The 18982-nt window shown below is 48.6% G+C and overlaps 1 protein-coding gene across 5 annotated transcripts in view; it reads right to left on the reverse strand.

Moving 5' to 3' along the window:
* Positions 1 to 18982, reverse strand: part of LRRK1 (leucine rich repeat kinase 1) — a 135054-nt gene that overhangs the window by 34773 nt on the left and 81299 nt on the right. For all 5 annotated transcript variants that reach the window (XM_061394221.1, XM_061394219.1, XM_061394218.1 and 2 more), the window contains 9 exons: positions 13598 to 13824; positions 12420 to 12547; positions 12160 to 12323; positions 11045 to 11182; positions 9797 to 9909; positions 8713 to 8789; positions 3370 to 3499; positions 2126 to 2238; positions 1543 to 1757 (listed from right to left, as the gene is read on the reverse strand). In XM_061394221.1, the coding sequence (XP_061250205.1) occupies positions 1543 to 1757; positions 2126 to 2238; positions 3370 to 3499; positions 8713 to 8789; positions 9797 to 9909; positions 11045 to 11182; positions 12160 to 12323; positions 12420 to 12547; positions 13598 to 13824 (1305 nt within the window). The remainder of the gene's footprint in view (positions 1 to 1542; positions 1758 to 2125; positions 2239 to 3369; positions 3500 to 8712; positions 8790 to 9796; positions 9910 to 11044; positions 11183 to 12159; positions 12324 to 12419; positions 12548 to 13597; positions 13825 to 18982) is intronic.

An 18982-nucleotide genomic window follows, 5' to 3' on the forward strand; every position in this document is an offset into this window, starting at 1 on the left:
TCCGTATCTACATTCACCCACCTCACTACAACTGACTCAGATTCATTCCTTTGTATGGGCTAAGTAATAGTCCATTGTGTATATGTGTCACAAGTTCTTTATCCATTCATCTGCTGACGGACACCTAGGTTGCATCCATGCCCTGGCTATTGTAAACAGTGCTGCAGTGAACTCTGGGGTATATGTATCTTTTTGAATGGTGGTTTCCTCAGGGTATAGGCCCGGTAGTGGGATTGCTGGGATGGGCTTCCCTCATGGCTCAGCTGGTAAAGAATCCACCTGCAATGTGGAAGACCTGGGCTCGATCCCTGGGTTGGGAAGATCCCCTAGAGAAGGGAAAGTATTTTGGCCTGGAGAATTCCATGGACTGTATGGTCCATAGGGTCTCAAAGAGTTGGACACGACTTAGCAACCTTCATTTTCACTTTTCATGGTAGTTTTATTGCTAGATTTTTGGGGACTTTCCATAACACAAGGAGCCCAACTTGGTATTCTGTGTGACCTAGAGGGGTGGTGGAGGGAGGCTCAAGTGGGAAAGGATATATATATATATGTATACACACACACACACAAACACAGTTATGACTGATTGACATATGGCAGAAACCAAAACATTGTAAAGCAATTATCTTCCAATGAAAGAGATTTTTTAAGTTATAAAAAAATAGACATTCAGCTTAAATGCCTAATGACTCAAATTGGATTTCCTTGACTTGCGAAGTGATTTTGTATGAAAGACTCTGCAACAAAATTGGTTTCCAGGCCATGGGGAACATCACGCAGCCTCTGGCCTCAAGGCTGCTGAGTTTATTTTCCACAAATAAACTCCTTGTGTCTGTGTCCCTGTGTGGCCACGTGTATACCACAAACACAGCAACAGGTAAGGGAGGCATCACTGGCACGTGCCCATCCCTTGGGCTGGGATAAAACAGGCTCCCTTCTCTGATTCAAGTGTAAGACAATTCTTGCTTTCATCTGTCTCATACTGAATGGAAAACAGGATGATTAACAGGTTCATTGAAGGACTCATTTAAAATAGGGTTTAGAAACTGGACTTTTCAGAACTTGAGGTGAAAGCGGGTGTCAAGGAGGACAGGGCCTTTGTTCTGGGGTTGCCTTCTCAGCCTTCCTGCTAGGGGTAGGTACTGGTGTGTCTCACTTCTATAGTGGTAGTTCATTCTCCACCATGGGGAAGGGCCCTGTCCCAGGCTGTCTGAATCACAGTCCTTGGGGTTAGAGCTGATGAGGCCTGGGCACTGTGGTCTTTAAAAGCTCATCAAAGAAGTCTAACTGTCAGCCAGGCCTGGAACCACTGGCCTGGAACCTCAGCTCAGCTATAAGAGAAAAAATACAAGGACATTTAAGAGATGATTCACTGTCCTTGGCAGGAGCTGGTTTGAAACAGTACATGACGACTCTTGCAAATATCCTGGGACTCAGACACTGGGCAGAGAAAGTCCTGGGCTCTCTGGAGAGAAGGAAGCAGGGGCCCTGAGCGCACCCTCCCTCCCACAGGGACTCTGCACGCCAATCATCCTTGACCTTGGCTCTCGAGCCAGCCGGCCTCTGCAGCTCCCACTTGGTGGTCCTGATGGTGGCCTCGCTGTGTACCACCTGGGGGGCCCTCCCCGTCTGTAAGATCTCCAGGAGGGTGGACTTGCCCTGACGCGGCGGACCCACGATGATCATCTTCATCTGCTTGCACTTCTCTGCTTTCCGCAGCTGAGCACGCAGGTAAGACAGCATTGCTTTGGGGCCTGTGCAAAACCACAGCGGGGCAAAAGAGATGCTGCTGCTGACACAGAGCGGGGAACACACTCACAGTTCTTGAGAAACAAAGTCCTGAATGAAGGAGCACCTTCTGTGTATTCTAATGGGATGAACTGAGAAGACTTTTGGGTCTATGGAGAGAAGGTGTGATACAATTTACCCCAAAAGTGAAATCTAAAAGTCAGGGACCTAAAGACAGCATCCTAGTTCTGGAGAACTTGGCAGCATCTTCCCAAATGTGGGAGCTGGATGGAGGCTCCACGGGTCCCCAGGAGTGTCTACTCCAGGTCCTTAGCAGCTAGACTTGAGCATCTTTCCCTGGGAGGGGAGGCTTGTGATGCTGAGGAAGCCCTACCTTCTTTTCTGATCTCTGCAGGCACGTTGACGATATTCAGGTCTTCAATGTCCAACTGCCAGAGGTTCCCCAGCTGCCCCAGCTCAGGAGGGAGCTCTCGGAGGCTAGGATTGCTGAGGGCATAAACACACCATGGGAGCACACACACACCACAGGAGAACACACATACACACCATGGGAGAACACACACCACAGGAGAACACACACACACACCGCGGGAGAACACGCACACACACCGCAGGAGAACACACGCACACACTGCGGGAGAACACACGCACACACTGCGGAAGAACACGCACACACACCGCAGGAGAACACATGCACACACCACGGGAGAACACGTACACGCACCGCGGGAGAACACACACACACACCGCGGGAGAACACGCGCACCCACACTGCGGGAGAACATGCACACACACTGCAGGAGCACACGCACACAGCAGCCTGTCAGCCTCCAGGGCCTGTGGGGGCCACTGACAATCTGTACCCCAAACCAAATATCTTGGGCCCTGATTTCAAGTGTTTCATTTAAATACTAATTCCAAAGACTTTCCAAGTGGCACCAGTGGTAAAGAACCTGCCTGCCAATGCAGGAGACGCAAGAAACGCAGGTTCAATCCCTGGGTTGGGAAGATCCCCTGGAGCAGGAAAAGGCAAGCCACTCCAGTATTCTCGCCTAGAAAATTCCATGGACAGAGGAACCTGGCGGGCAACAGTCCATGGAGCTGCAAAGAATCAGACTGTGCAACTGAACACGCATGCTTTTCCAAAGCCTTTTCCCCTGGGAAGCCAGTGCTACAATGGCAGCTCTGTCTTCTGCAAATCCCCATGGGTTAGAACAGGGTCCCTCCCCCAACTTGCCCATCTCTTCAATTAATTACACTGTCATAAAGATGATCGCTACCTCTTTGAGACAAGGCAACGTAGCCTGAATTATTTTGCACACTGTCTGAATCCTTCAGCACTATTGGGCAGTAGGTACTCAGTGAATGAAAGGATGGATGATTGAGCCGCTCTTCCCATTACAAATGAGTGAAATAGCAAGGAAGACGTCCTTGCACAGCCGCCCCTACCTCCCCCTCCCCTACCTCTTGGACTAAGTCGGGCTCTGAAAATCCAACTGCTGCTGCTTGGTATGTAGATAGTGTCTCCCTGGCTCCCGTGTCCTTAGATGGTTCACACAAGGACATTCTGCTTCCTGGGCTGAAGGGCCGGTGCCGCAGCACTGGCTGTGTACTTACTTCCCCAAGTAGAGTTCTGATAAGCTTTTCAGTAGGCAAACTGAGGGTGGGACTGCATCCAGGTGGTTGTCGTTCAGACAGAGGACTTCCAAAGACTCACTTAGGAAGGCGGGAAATTCAAGTACACACGCTGCAAAGAAATGGCGAAGCAGACTGTACATTGGAAGAGAATTCTGGGCCATGACAGCATGGAGGCCAGGTGGGTGCATGCACTGGTATAACCTCTAGAGGGTATCTTGACAAATCTATCAGAATGAGGTGCTCATCTCACCGACCCAGGGATTCTAACTCTAGGAAACGGTCCTACGGACATCCTGGCATGTGTGGCAAAGATGTGAGAACAAGGACGCTCAGTGGCACAGTTTGCAGTAACAAAGGTAGGAGACAGCTTGTATGTCCACCCACAAGGAGTTGGTTAAATGAATAATGGGATTCTATACAATTATTACAAAGCACGGGGTGGGTCTACATGTATAGGTATGAGGAGATACACAAGAGATACTGGTAAATCAAAAAAGCAAGGTGTGGAAGCAGATATCTAGAAGCCTAAATTTGTGTGCCATAAAAAGTGTACAGACATGTGAAAAAGCAGCCCCCCATGCACTTAGATATGTTATATGCATGTGTGCATAATTATGCATGCTACATGATGCTATGTGCATGTGTACACAACACACATGCCTACATGCTTACTTTTGTTACATGAAGTTATGTGCATGCATATGTTATATACATGCACACATATACCACACACACACATTAATATGTATACATGTTACATGTTATCACCATGTGTATATACACTACAAATACATACATTACATATGTGTTACAGTGCATGTCAGACACAAATGCAATTGCTACCACAGACACGTTAAGTTCCGTAGTTCTCTCTGGAGAAGATCACTGGTGTAACTGAGCAAGACCCTATGGGGCTTTCCCAGAATAGCCCACCCCAACCCCACGTCCTCTGCTCGCCTCTTGTCTGTAGAAAAACTGGGGCCTTCTAGGCTTCCCCAGCTCAAAAGAGTACTTTTCATCAGAGAAGTTGAGAAAGTACAGAAACAAAGGAAAACAGCCAAGCAAGCCAAAATAATAATAATTCATCCATTAAGCAAAGTCAAGGAGCTTTAGTTCCTCCTCAAGGGCTATAGAGAATATTCTGAGTCATGAATATTTCGAGCTGTTTTGCAGTCTGAGACCCCTGGCAGGTGGAAGCAGTTAACTACGTGCTGTAGACAAGCACATAGACCCGAGACTGGTCAGAACCACAAAGTGGATGCTGACTCCCGACGGCCTCACCACCAATCAGTCAGGTGAATGTCCGTGAGCTGCTCCCACCCCCGCAATCCCCCTCCCTCGCCCTGTCTTTAGAAACCTTTCCCTGAGAACCTTTGGGGAGTTCAAGCCCATGAGCACTAGCTGCCTGGACAGCTTGCTTGCCTAGACAGGCACCTGCAATAAACGCTGCACTTGCCTTCGCCACGACCCGGCGTCGCTACGTGGTCTTTGCTGGACACGGGTGAGTGGACCCGAGTTCGGTTTGGTAACACTGGAAGACTGACCATTCAGTCCACACCCTGGGGTGCAGTTCAGAAATTCTGTTTACCATATATTAATGCATTTATTACTTCTTCAATTGAAAAAAAGCCAGTTAACTGAAAAATAATAATGTGGACTTGGTTTTTATGCTTCCAAGGAACAAGTCAACTCTCTAGTACATTTAAGTGATTTCAGTAATTATGCTGGTTTTGAGGTTCCTATTAAAATTACATCAAATTTGCTGTTTCTACCGCACCAGAGTGTATGAGCTGAGAAAGAACGTGGGGAAAGCTTGGAAACTGATAGGAATCAGAGGGTCGGATTGCAACAGAATCTCTGAAGCGCCTTCTCCTCTCTCCTGAGGCAGGGAGAATGGGGGCAGGTGAGCACCCCCCTGAGGGTCCCTTTCAGCTCAAATTCAAGATAAAACAACTGCCTCAAAGCCCTCTCAGCCAGGTCTCAGCCAGGTCTCTGCCAGACACACAAGATAGAGAAGCTGGAATTCTTTTGTGGGGCTGAAACGATGCCTCTGCCCTGGATCACAGCTCCTCCCTTAACTCTGGCTTTTCTTCACACATGTAGACGCAGTCTCAATGGTAACAGGGTAACCTGGCATCAGAGAATGTTCTGGGAGAGACGATAACAGAATACTGATATTGGCGCCTGGATAGTTTGCCCAGCTAATACCACATGAATGGGATTCAACACAGTGGCCCCTACAGAAATAAATGTGCAACAGACTCTTAAGGACAGCTTTGTTCTTAATCCTTGTTCTATAAGAAAAATGTTCAAAAAGTGTTGATTTTTTTTAAATGAACAAGAATGATCAACTTCACCCTGCCCTAATTTGCATGAAAAAAAAAACCCATCAAGAAAGACCCACTTTCTTCCCAGAGAACACGTTCTAAACACATGGCCTCTGTAGTTTCCATATTTAGTTTCACCTTGGTGTTTAAGAAGCCTCTTTAAGAAACAGACAGATGGAATAGGGACTTGTCCTCTAAACAGAGACAACACCTGTCACAGACCTCTTGGCCCAGAATGGAAACTCTGAAAACCGGGCTGGGCAGAGAGCACAGCTCGAGGTATTTATGAACTGTAATTACTTATTCAAACGTTATTTATGACTCAGCTGGTCTGAATTTTACTGCAAAAATGGCCATCCAAATTATTTTTGGACAAGACCACTGCGCCAATGTGACTACTTGAATGTACATAAATCTACTTGGAGTTTTCTATCCATCTTCAAACAAGTAAAGATGATGCCTTACCCCAGGTCAACAGCCCGAGAGAACAACCCTCCTAGGAAAAGCATCTGTCCCTTTCTCCCAGGCACGGGCCTCAACTCTCCAGATAAAATCACAAAATCACAGGGCTCTTGTTGCGTGCGGACAGCACAGCGCCCCCACCCCTGCCAGGGAGCCTCCCAAGGGCTGGGTCCTCCCCAGCTCCAGCCACGCCCCTACTGGCCACCGCAGGGCCACTTTTCAGGGCATGGTGCGTGTTTCTGCCCCGCTGGGCCCCGTGCGCCTCTGGTCTTGCACTCTGGTGGTTTCATGAAAAAGCGGCTGGTCCCCGGGGAGTGCTGGTGCACCTCCTGAGGCGCCCGCACGGTCTGCCTTTCTGGACTAGAGACACCCTCCTAGTCCACTCCAACCCCCGAGGCTTGGCCTGCCTCAGCGGGAGTGCAGCTGAGGTCCACCAGCAGCCCTTCTCCTGCCTGTCAGCCTGTTTGGGTTCCATGAGACAAAAAATGCTTGCTTTTCCTTCCTTCCAAGTGAAATCCTCAGGTCTGGACTCAATTTCCAAAGTCCTAAGGCTCTTTGTTTTGAAAAGGATCAGTTATGAAATTCCAAATTGCATTTCCCTAGTAGCGAGGTTCGAGGCCTTTCTGTTTCTTCCTGGGCCATCTGGACTTCCTTTCCTGTGAACTGTTTATATCCATTGCCCAGTTTCTGCCTATTGGGTTGACTTTAAAAAAAAAGTCAATTTGTAAGCCGTCTTTGTATATTAGGGACTTAAGCCAGTTTATGTTGCAACAATTTTTGTTGCAAATATTTCCTCTTGGTCTGTTTGCATTATGACTTTGCTTACGATGCCTTTTATTGAACAAAGTTTTCCCATTTTTTTACAATGCTAAAGATTTTGCTTTTTAAAAAATTACTCTTGGATTTCCATCTGCCTACACTCAAATTATATATTTATACTCTTAAATGTTATTTTCTTTTTTCTTTTATGCTTCAAGCTGCATGGAGCTTATCTCCATCTGCATGGAGATATTTGTAACTGATGTAAGGTGGGCACCTCATGCTGTGTTTTCCCTTCTTTCAGCTGGACAAGCAGTTATATCAGCACTATTTATTAAAACAATAAAACATTCTTTTGCCCACTGAATTGAAATGCCACTTGTGTCATACTAAATTTCTATTTTTGGACTCTTCTCTGTTTCACTATGATACATTCTTTTTTCAATCATATATAATCAGCAAAAAAGGGCAACAGGTAGGTCGACTGTTTAGTTCACCTCCTGTAAATGTGTCTTGGCCTCTGTGGCATTCTTATTCCCACCTGACACCACCTACACTTAAAAAGCAGTTGTCAAGATAGATCAATCAAGCTGAAGAAAAAAGTTACATTACGCCTAAAATAACCTAAATATTGGTTCCATTGGATAGTATCCACAGGGATATATCTGTGAATGTTGACGGCTTTAGAACTCCTGACTTTCAGATTAAAAAAGAGGGCTGGTGACTGAACGAGAGGGACAGTCCACACCTCTCGCTGTACCCTACAGAAATCAAGAACTAAAAGAACTATTTTCCTAGAAACGTTCTCTGCTGAACTTGCCTTGTCATGTGGCCAGTCCCAACCCTCTAGAAAAGGTTCTGTTTCTGATGAGTCTGAAGGAAGACCTTGAGCTCCTCTAGAGCCTCAGTGTAGCTAGGACAGCCTGCAGGACCCAGGACCGTGGTGTTTCCACGGGCGCCTCACAGGAAGCTGTGGTGTGGAGGCAGGAGAGCAATGCCCCCAGGCCCAGGGCCGACACTCACGGCGCTGGCCTGGCTCTCCCGCTCAGCAGCCCCTGCCCACATCAGTTACCCCTGTGCTCAGACTGAATCGGGTCCCTCACATCCGTGAGTGGGGGCCCTGACCCCCAGCGCAATGGCATTAGGAGACGAAGTCTTTGGAAGGTGACCAAGTTTAGATGAGCTCATGAGGGTGGCCCCACAATGGTGTTACTGTCCTTATAAGAAGAGACATCGGTGGGCTCTCTCTGCCATAGGAGGACAGAGCAAGAAGGCAGCTGTCTGTAGGCCAGAAAGAGAGCCTTCACCAGAAACTCACTGTGCACCCTGACCTTGGACTTCCAGCCTCCAAAACCGAGAGAAAATCTATTTCCGTTGGTTAAGCCACCCAGTCAGTGGTGCTGTGCTATGGAAGCCTGAATTAAAGACACTCCGGAGGCTCAGTTTCCTCATTGGCAAGATGGAAAGTCACAACCCACGTCATGCTGTGATGGTTACAGAGAGACTGACACATGCAAGGTATCTAAGGCAGTTCTCACACAGCAGGCCATCCATATGCGGGAGCTGCTAGATGTACTGGGCTGCAAACAGGAAAGGGGGGTGTGGGACACAGATTGGCCATCTGGGTGACACGAGCCACGGGCACAGTCAGGAGCCCGGATCAAGCACAGGCGTCTCTGGCATTCCACCGGGCACTGCAGGCGAGAGCCCACTGGAGCCGTCTCCCTGCAGGGCCCCCCCCAGCCCTCTCACCTCCCGGCGGCAACACACACACCTGCCTCCGTCCCCGAACGCTGGCGGCCTCTGGTGGTGAAAAAGGAAATGCGCTTTGTTTTAAGGACGTCTTCATTTCTGTAGGGGGAGAAACGTCCAGGTTTGAGGAAAGCATGGCAAAGACATTTCTTCTTGGGCTGTGACTATGCAATGGCACGCAGAAAGAAGGGAGAAAATACCCCCAGAAGGGTGCTGGGGCCCCTGCAGCCGATGTGCAAGCGTGGACAGCCACTGTCTGCTAACTGCACCAGCTGTGCTCACAAGTCTTTTGGAAAAAAAAAAAAAAAACAAGCAGAGAAGATAACGTAATGCCAGCAGGACTGGTGGTTTCCACTCCTGAGCTTTTCCGTCTCAGACAGGGCAAGCCTGGCAGGAAGGCCAGCTCCAGGGGCTGCTGCTTTTCTCTGCACTGGGGGAGCTCTCTCAGAGGGGTGAGTCCCACTGAGATGCCGCAGCGGTGGCCCTCAGCCAGTGAACTAAGGAAGCTGGGCTTCCTAAGGAGACCTTGGAGGGTACGTTTTATTCAGTCTACACATACTGGCTAGTGACTGGCAAAAACTTTTGAACAGAAGGACAACTGAGGCTGATACAGGGAGAGTCTCCAGGAGTCTTTAAATATTGGCAACTGTAGGGTACTGTGCTGGGCTGAATGGTGTCCCGCCCATTCTCATGTTGAAGTCCTAACCCCCAGCATCTGAGAATGTGAAGTATTTGGAGACACGGCCTTTAAACAGGTTGTCCAGTTAAGATGAGGTCATGAACGTGGGCCTGGATCCAGTCTGCCTGGTGTCCTTACAAGAAGAAGCGATCAGGACACAGACGGCACGGGGGAGACTGCGTCGACACAGGGTCCGCTGTCTGCGTGCCGAGGAGAGGCCCCGGGAGACACCGGCCCTGCTGCTACATCCCTCTCAGGCTTCCAGCTTCCGAAACTGGGGGAGGATCCACGCCTATTGTTTCAGCTGCCTGGTCAATAGACTTTGTCATGGCCGTTCAGCGAGCCCGCAGGGATGCCATCCCACGGGTCTGTGACTGGGCTCACACACACATCTGAGAGCTCACCGGGGACAGAGACCCCTGCTTACTTGCCAAAGTGATTTCTGGAGAGATCCAGGGTTTTGAGCTGTCTGCAGGTCCACTTCTCTTGAGGTGGGAGTGCCACCAGCTGGTTTCCCTGTAACTTCAAGAACATGAGGGCCTATGGCAGAGGGAGAGAGGGCAAAGGTGATGTCAGACACCACAGGGGTGGAGGAACAGAAGGGAAACCAAACGGCTATAACCAATTCACTCTCACAGGGATTCCAACAGTGAGGGGCCTCACAGAGTCTTCAGACTCCTGACATCATAGCAGAAAGGGCAAATGGGACAGTTAATAGATCCTTCCCTTCAGATCAAGGTGAGGCAATTATTCCAGAATGAAAGGAATGAATTGACACTTCTTAAGAGTGACGATTACTTGTGGACCCATCCCGGGTATAGCAGAAGAGTCTGAGGCCCTAGAGGCCACAGTGCCAGGGCAGGAAGGGTGGGCAGAGCATGATGGCTCCCTGGGCTGGCCCAGGTGACACCCTGGACAGGGGTCGGGTAGCGGCAGCAACACTGAGGGTGACCCGCTCGGGTCACGGAACCTCTGCCAGCTTGACACGGACTCCTCTGGGGTGATGGAGAGTTCCCCACCCAGGCCTGGCTCTGCGCACCAAGTGGTGACTAGGACTCACGCTCTGCTTTCAGAGGTTCCCACTGGGCACCAAGTGGTGACTAGGACCCATGCTGCGCTTTCAGAGGTTCCCACCGGGCACCAGGTGGTGAATAGGACCCATGCTGCACTTTCAGAGGTTCCCACCGGAGCAGGAAAAGCAGACAGGTCTGGGAACAGCCCTGTTGGGACACACACAGCCAGGGCTCTGGCACAGGGCATTTCCTGAGTTCACGCCCAGCAATTCCAGTTCTTCCGCTTCCGGGCAGGGAGCAGGGACGCGACGGCAGTGCCGCCGGAGCCTTGTGCGCCAACGGGCCTGGCGGGCCCACTCGTGCGCTGGGAAGGAACAAAGCCACAGAAGGTCCAAGGGGCTGCTGGGCTGTGCTTACTGTCAACATTAAAGAAAATCCTGGAAATAAAAACCCACCATCCCACTTCCTCCCAGAGCTGCTGTCATTTTGCACATTTCCTCTCAATCTTTGCACACAACCATGCGTGATCTTGACGGTTAAACTTTTCTTTCAACTTATTTTTTCTTTGTCTCAAAAGCTCTGAAGGTACAAAGAACTGCAACGTGGAGTGGTTTTCTTACAAAAGCTGAAAATGAGAAATAAGGTGCTATTACTTGACTCACATCAAGCTGGAAAAGTCCCAGGGGAACTTCTTTCAGTGCATTTTCTGAGAAGTCCACATCCTTCAAGTGGTTCTTCCAAAACACAGCCATTTTGTCTGGTAGAGACTCCAGGGCATTTTTGGATGCTTTGCAACATTTCTAGGAGTATGACAATAAAGAGAATTAATCAGCTTTTTAAAGGCAGGGGTTTCTATGAGAAAGACTTTCCAAATTTAATGTTAAAAATAAGACCATTACAAAAACCTCTGTAATAAATACAATTCAGCTAATTAAGAGGCTACAGACTATTCCTGGGCTTCCCTAGTGGCTCAGCGGTAAAGAACCCACTCCAATATTCTTGCCAGGAAGTCTTCATGGACAGAGGAGCCTGGTGGGCTACAGTCGATGGGGTCAAAAAGACTCAGACTCGACTGAAGCGACTGAGCACACACGCATGCAGACTCTCCTTGCCCTGTTTTCCTGTCCTTGCTCCAAGGAACGGGTGGGAAAGGTTTCCTGGGGAGACCAAGGCGGCTCGTGGTCTTCTCCCTTCCCCCAGGACACCTGGCCCATTGTCCTTGAAAATAATGGGACGATTCAGGACAGTGTTCTGCAGAGGAGCCTACACCCCACACGCATATATATTTAAACTAGAAATATTAATGTTAGGAATGGAGAATTTCCATATTTTCTGTTAAAAATAACAGCAAGAAAACACAAATATACTTTATGCTGTCCCATCTGTTTTAACAAGCAAACTTGCCAAGAAACACAACCACCATTTGAAGGGGAGTGCTATGCATGCAGACTATGCCTTATCTCCTTCATTCTTATTTTATGGTTGTCCTAAGGAATGGCCTCGCGTTTTTGGATAGAACTCGACCCGGGCCGTCCCATTTCCAGGCTGTAGCTGTGGAAAGTCTCGTAGGTGCTATGGTGCCGATCTCAAACCCAAAGCCGGAGGGGCTGGCTCTCAGGTGAGTTACCTGCCTGAGACCCTCAGCTGCTAGATGCTGAGTGACAGACACGCTCATCTATAACATGGGACAACTCTGCACACCGAGGGGAGGAGCACGGTGCACCCTCAGCGCTGTGGGACTGACCGCTTCCTTCACAGTTTCTGGCAAGTTACTAACCAAAGGGCAAGCCCAGGCATCTGGAAACGCCTTCAGGTTATTTCTGGAGACGTTTAGACAACTGAGCGATTTGAAAGAATGGAGGAAAAGTGCAGGGAGTTCTGTCAGTTTGTTGTCAGAAACATCGAGCTCCTGTAGCTTCCGTAAACCAATCCAGTTCGTGGCTAGGAGAAAATAAGAGAGGATGAATTGGTAAAAAAAAATATCCCAATCAAGAAGAAAATGTCAAAGTATATCAGGTTACTGATGATGAAACATACCACTCTCTTCTTCAAACAATTTTTCCAAATAGTTTTTTGAAGCCGTCAGTTTTTGAAGTTTTGAGAGATGCAGGAATCCTGGTGGGAGGTGGGACAACTTGTTGCTGGAAATGTCAATTTCAAGTAGCCTGTAGTTGGGAAAGAAGGAAGTCAAGGCATCGGAAGCAAGCCGTGGCTGCGTATTTCTCTGTAAACACGTGTCTTCTCCTGGCACGAGGATAAGGAAGCATGGAAACACCAACGTGACTTTTGTTAATTGTGTTGCTGTCACAACGTTGAGTGTAGAAAGAAGACCACAGCTCTTTGGTCGGCCCGGGTCTCATGCACCAGTAGGGATGTAACCTTTTTCACGTATGTGATAACAGAACAAGCTGGTGTCCTGAAGCTACTGCAAGTCCAGAGAGCCGTGCTTTGTAACCTTTGGACTCTCGGGTCTGCCCCACTTAAGGACCCCCCACTCCATGGTACTTGTTTAATTTTTTGTACGGGGCTTCTTTCCCAAGAGTTACTGCTGACCCTATGCTCTTATCAACATTCTTTTCCTCACTTCACTTAGAGCCTTAGCTTTTGAAATCAGCTCACATCCCATATGGAACGAGGGCTTACAGGCATGATCATCAGTACATCAGGGAAGGGAAGGTCCTTCCCCTCCCCGTGCAGCCTCAGCAGGGGGCTTGGGTGTCTTCCCAAGGCCTCCCAGAAAAAGAGACAGGAGCTGCCCACACTGTCAGACCATGGCCAGAGTCCTGTGCAGTTAACTGCTTCTTGGAGGCCCTGCTCACTTTCCTTGGGAGGTAGGCCAAAAGCTGGGGTGTCTGGGCCCCATTGCTTCCACCAGCCCCCTTCCTCTGATGCCTGCCTGCAAGGACCAAGACTGGGCATTGTGGGCTGGCAGGCCTGCATAGCTGCAAAGAGCAGTGGACACGTGGGTCAGACAAACCACCCTGTCAGAACTCTCTGTGTTCACGTGGACAGCAGACCGGGACCTTGTGCCCAAGAGCTTGCTAAAGGCACGGACAACTTCCTTCTCTCATTTTAGCTGAAAATCTGTTTTCCAAAGCACCAGCTACAATCAGGGAGCACGCCTGCAGGAAGCAGACGCTGCAGGCAGAGGGTGTGGGGGCAGCCAGGCTCACATGGCGAGAGCCCCCCACTGGGGCCGCGGGGCAGGAGCCCACCTGGAACAGATGATTTCATCTGATGACTGCACGCTGGGCAGCTCCCCCAGGTGGTTGTCTGAGAGGTTCAGCTTCCGGAGGTTGATGAGGCCCCAGGGGACGACCGAGGGGAGGGACGCCAGGCAGTTGGCAGAAAGATCCAGCTCTGTGATCTGGCAGGAGATGTCGATGAGCCAGTCCAGATCCACCCAGGGCAGCTTGAGGTGGGACCACTTCACACGCAGAGCCTGGGTGTTGGAGAAATGGGCAAAGCACACGCCAGTGATAAACCCAGGGCTCACGCAGACTTGGAATAAAGCAATGGTTTATCCAAGTGTGAGTCTGTCTGCTCGTCTCAGCAGAGTCCTGAGAGATCGGGAGCACTGGGAGCACGCTGTCACTCGGGGGCACCTGTATCCTCGAGGGGATCTCTGCAGACACAGCAACGTGCTCTCCAGACACGAGAGGGAGCACGTGGGCTTCGCGTCACCTCTGAGAGGGCTGATCACAGCCGGGCGGGACACACAGCAGGAATGGCCCCTGCTTTGTGCAGAAGAGGCCACCCCAACTTGGAGGACCCTCCCCAGCCTGCAGAAGAAGGGGGAGACCCAAACCTGCGTCTTCTCCCTTCAGGGCACTCTTCCCCGTGATTAGGGCAAGAAATGCCTGCACGTGCTCACACCCTGTGGGGTGCTTTGCGGACGCACCGCTTCCAGAGTGAGCCACAACACACAGGCAACGGCCAGACCACATGCGAAAAGAAGACTTTGACCCACAACCTGCAGCCTACCTGCAACCACAGCCTACCAGGACACTAATAACCCCTCATCTAAACTGGAAGGAGGGACAAAGCTAGAGAAGCGGTTACTTCTCAGTCGAGTCCCGGAGGTTTGGGGCCAACCGTTACAGAAGTTACCCTGTAACTTCCTGGACTGTTACTAGGCGTTGTAGTGAGTCAGGGGTGGGGCCTGGCATTTGGCATTTCCTGCAAGCTCCCAGGTGATGCCAGAGCTGCTGGTCTAAGGAACATACTCTGGGAAGGAAGAGACTGAACTTGACCTAGAGTTTGACTCATTCTATTTAAAGAAATAAAATATAAATTATATGATCCTTTCTTTCAGGTGAGAAAGGTTCTCTAGCCCTAGGCTAAGACAACTGCTGTGACTAATTAGGGAAAGTCAAACATGCTCCCCCAACCAGTTATGAAGGATGCCCCCTTCTAGATCACCACCTCCAGCTTGCCCACCCAACAGCCTCCAGACAGGGCACACCCGACGGCTTGCCCTTGTCCGTGATAAAGCCTCTCCACTCCTCTGACAAAAGGTGAGCGACAGTGGCTGACTCGCTGCCGAAAGCACTGAATAAATCTCCTTTGCTTTTCTCATTTGGTTGGGTCAGAAAGGCCAGCAGCTTGCTGGCACATGATGGTAAGTGGGATCTGGTGAAGTGCTCATGAGCAGGGCTTTGCTCTTCTTGATCATCCAAGAATGTGGTTTCTGGGGAAAGGAAATTGGCTCTTTTGGCTAGTTTCTCTAAAGCAGCTGGAAATCCATATCAGAAAATTGGAGAAACAAGAATTAGTGCTTCACTAAAGGGAAAATGTTGCAACTGGGAAAGATACCAATAACGTGAGGTAAGTTCACTTTTAAAATTGGCAGCAGTAGACTCCCTTATCTGGTCACAAGGTGGCGTGTGCGCCTCGTCTTTGTCTCCTTGGCTAACTTGCCAGGACTGGAAAGGCTGGGTCGGCTGTGCCTTCTCAAAGCTCTGGGTTTTGAACCAAGGAGATGGGGGCTCTGTCTCTGCCTGCCTGTCTCTCTCCATTCACCTGGATGGAGAGAGGCGGTGGTACACTGGATTTCAGGTCAACAGAATGGAGTTTTAGTCTCAGTTTTATTTTAGACAAGTCAAGCTTGAGCTGTAGGCCTGTTTTTATTATCATTATTGTTTCCCCCATAATTATTTATCTTGAAAACTTTCAAAACTGCAGAAAGGTTTAACCAGTTCAATGCATATCCATTCATATGCACTTCATCTAGATTCACCAACTGTTAATACGTTGCCACATTTCTTTTTCTTCTTTCTTCCCTCCACACAAACACACACTTCTCATTTTTTGCTGAGTCATCTGAAAGTAACCATGGCACTTCATTCACACCAACGTTATCTCGGAAGAAATGAAATCAGTACAACATTATCAAATCCATACTCCATGTTCAAATATTCCAGAAATGTCTTTTATAACTATTCTGCATCTTGATCCAGGATCTCATCAAAAATCACACACTGCATTTAGTTGTCACGTCTCATTACTTTTCTTGAACCTAGAAGAATTCTCATGACTTTTGCTGTCCTTTTAAACTTTGACACTGTAAGTTTTCAAGTCATTCTAGTTGTTTTGTAGAATATCCCATAATCTGAATTTTGTTTCCTAATGTTTAGATTCAAGTGAAACATTTTTGGCAAGAATCTCAATGTTCATTCCTACTAACTGAATTCCACAAGAGGGCACCTGATGCCATGTTATTTCACTAATGGTGATGCCAAGTCTGATCCTTTGGTTAAGGGATCTGTCCTTTGTAATGCCACATTTTGTGTGTGTGCGTGTGTGAGCATGCTCAGTCATTTCTGACTCTTTGGGACCCCATGGACTGGAGCCCGCCAGGCTCCTCTGTCCATTGAATTTCCAGGGCAAGAATACTGGAGGGGGTTGCCATTTCCTCCTCCAGGGGATCTTCCCAACCCAGGGATCGACTGCAAGTCTCTTGCATCTCCTCCACTGGCAGGCAGACTCTTTACCTCTGTGCCACAAAGTCACACTGTACTCTTTGTGATTAGCGATCTGAGAGGGTGATATTCGGAGACTAGTGAATGCTTTCTGTTCCTACATCAGTTCATCTTGTTGTTTTAGCATCCATTGTTGATCCAAGGTGTCCAGATCGCAGTCTGACTTTCTCTACTTTGCATGGCCCTGTATGTCCATTCAGGTCACCTGAACTGATACGGCAGTCAAACGCAAAGTGAAAAAGAGACTGGGTTTGCTTTTAAATAACAAACCTTAGGTGTCGATTGAAAGTTTTATAAATAAAACTTTGGAAGGGCCATCAAAAATAAATAAAACAACAGGCAAAATTGACATGAACCAATTATGACACAAATCAATCAGACATCCTCGGGGAACCAGCTGAGACTTTGTGTCCCGATGATGGCAACCTCCCTCCTGCATCTCCTCTGTGTCAGCCTCTCTGATCCTGGAGCTGCAGCCTAGAACTGCACAAGGAGCAGGGACTCTGCCTCAGGGACTCGAGCCCTGTGTTTGCCTAACTCACCCCATGTGGGGACTTGTGCAAGCTGAGTGGGGGTGAGCACTTTTTCAGGCACTGTCGGGCTCAACTCCCTTTTAAGGAAATCGCCTGTGGATTCCGTGCTGCGCTAAGTCAGCCCAAGGGTCGTCTCCATCTCCTCTGCCCCAGGAGGCAGTGTGGCCTTCCAGAAGCTGGACTGCAGGCATCTCCAGTGCTAGGCCTCATGTAACCACCTCTGAAGCTCAGCACTGTGCCTAGCGTGCAGCAGACACTCAAGAAATGTTTGTGTGCTGAAAAGAGTCAAGCCACTGCGACCAACAATCCATCTACTACCGTCTCTAGCCGTATCCACCACTCTAAACTATCAAGGTCTGCTCAAACCCCACAGCCTCCCCCACTGCAGTCTGTCTGCAGAGAACACCTCAACTCCTGCCCCGGACAGCCCTGCACCTCCACAGTCTGCCCCAAACACTCCCCAAATTTCTGGCCCACTGTTTCTCCCAAGACCTCTGCCCACCCTCTGGGTTCCTTTTGGCAGATGGCTTGTGGGGTTAATAATTTGTTCTCAGTAGAAGGTAAAAGAAATCGGGGAATGGGCCACCTCCTAGAACTGAGGATTCAAGACTAAAGGAAAACTTTCAACTAAAGCCCAGAAACTCAGTTCAGTTTAGTTCAGTTGGTCAGTTGTCCATTGAGCATGTGGTAGTTTGACCCTGGGTTAAACAACCAAACAGTCGGTCCAACTCTTTGCAATCCCATGGACTGCAGCACACCAGGCTTCCCTGTCCATCACCAACTCCTGGAGCTTACTCAAACTCATGTCCATTGAGTTCGTGATGCCATCCAACAGTCTCATCCTCTGTCATCCCCTTCTTCTCCTGCCTTCAATCTTGCCCAGCATCAGGGTGTTTTCCAATGAGTCAGTTCTTTGCATCAAGTGGCCAAAGTATTGGAGTTTCAGCTTTAGCATCAGTCCTTCCAAAAAATATTCAGGTCTGATTTCCTTTGGGATGGACTGGTTGAATCTCTTTGCTGTCCATGGGACTCTCAAGAGTCTTTTCCAACACCACAGTTCAAAAGCATCAATTCTTCGGTGCTCAGCTTTCTTTATAGTCCAACTCTCACATCCATACACGACTACTGAAAAAACCATAGCTTTGAATAGACGGACCTTTGTCAACAAAGTAATGTGTCTGCTTCTTATTATGGTGTCTAGGTTGGTCATAGCTTTTCTTTCAAGGAGTAAGCGTCTTTTAATTTCACGGCTGCAATCACCATCTGCAGTGATTTTGGAGCCCAAAAAAATAAAGTCTCTCACTGTTTCCATTATTTCCCCATCTATTTGCCATGAAGTGATGGGACCAGATGCCATGATCTTCGTTTTTTGAATGTTGAGTTTTAAGCCAGCTTTTCACTCTCCTCTTTCACTTTCATTAAGAGGCTCTTTAGTCTTTGCTTTCTGCCATAAGGGTGGTGTCATCTGCACATCTGAGGTTATTGATATTTCTCCCGGCAATCTTGATTACAGCTTGTGCTTCTTCCAGTCCAGTGTTTCTCATGATGTACTCTGCATATAAGTTAAATAAGCAGGGTGACAATATACAGCCTTGACGTACTCCTTTCCCGATTTGGAACCAGGCTGTTGTTCCATGTCCGGTTCTAACTGTTGCTTATTGACCTTCATACAGATTTCTTAGGAGGCAGATAAGATGGTCTGGTATTCCCATCTCTTGAAGACTTTTTCACAGTTTGTTGTGATCCACACAGTCAAAGGCTATGGCATAGTCAATAAAGCAGAAGTAGGTGTTTTTTCCGGAACTCTTGCTTTTTTGATGATCCAACAGATGTTGGCAATTTGATCTCTGGTTCCTCTGCCTTTTCTAAATCCAGCTTGAACATGTGGAAGTTCATGGTTCACATACTTTTGAAGCCTCGCTTGAGAATTTTAGGCATTACTTTGCTAGCATGTGAGTTGAGTGCAGTTGTGTGGTAATTTGAGCATTCTTTGGCATTGCCTTTTTTTGGGATTGGAATGAAAACTGACCTTTTCCAGTCCTGTGGCCACTGCTGAGTTTTCCAAATTTGCTGGCATATTGAGTGC

The sequence above is a fragment of the Bos javanicus genome, chromosome 21 (assembly GCF_032452875.1).
Source record: "Bos javanicus breed banteng chromosome 21, ARS-OSU_banteng_1.0, whole genome shotgun sequence".
NCBI classification, from domain to species: domain Eukaryota; kingdom Metazoa; phylum Chordata; class Mammalia; order Artiodactyla; family Bovidae; genus Bos; species Bos javanicus.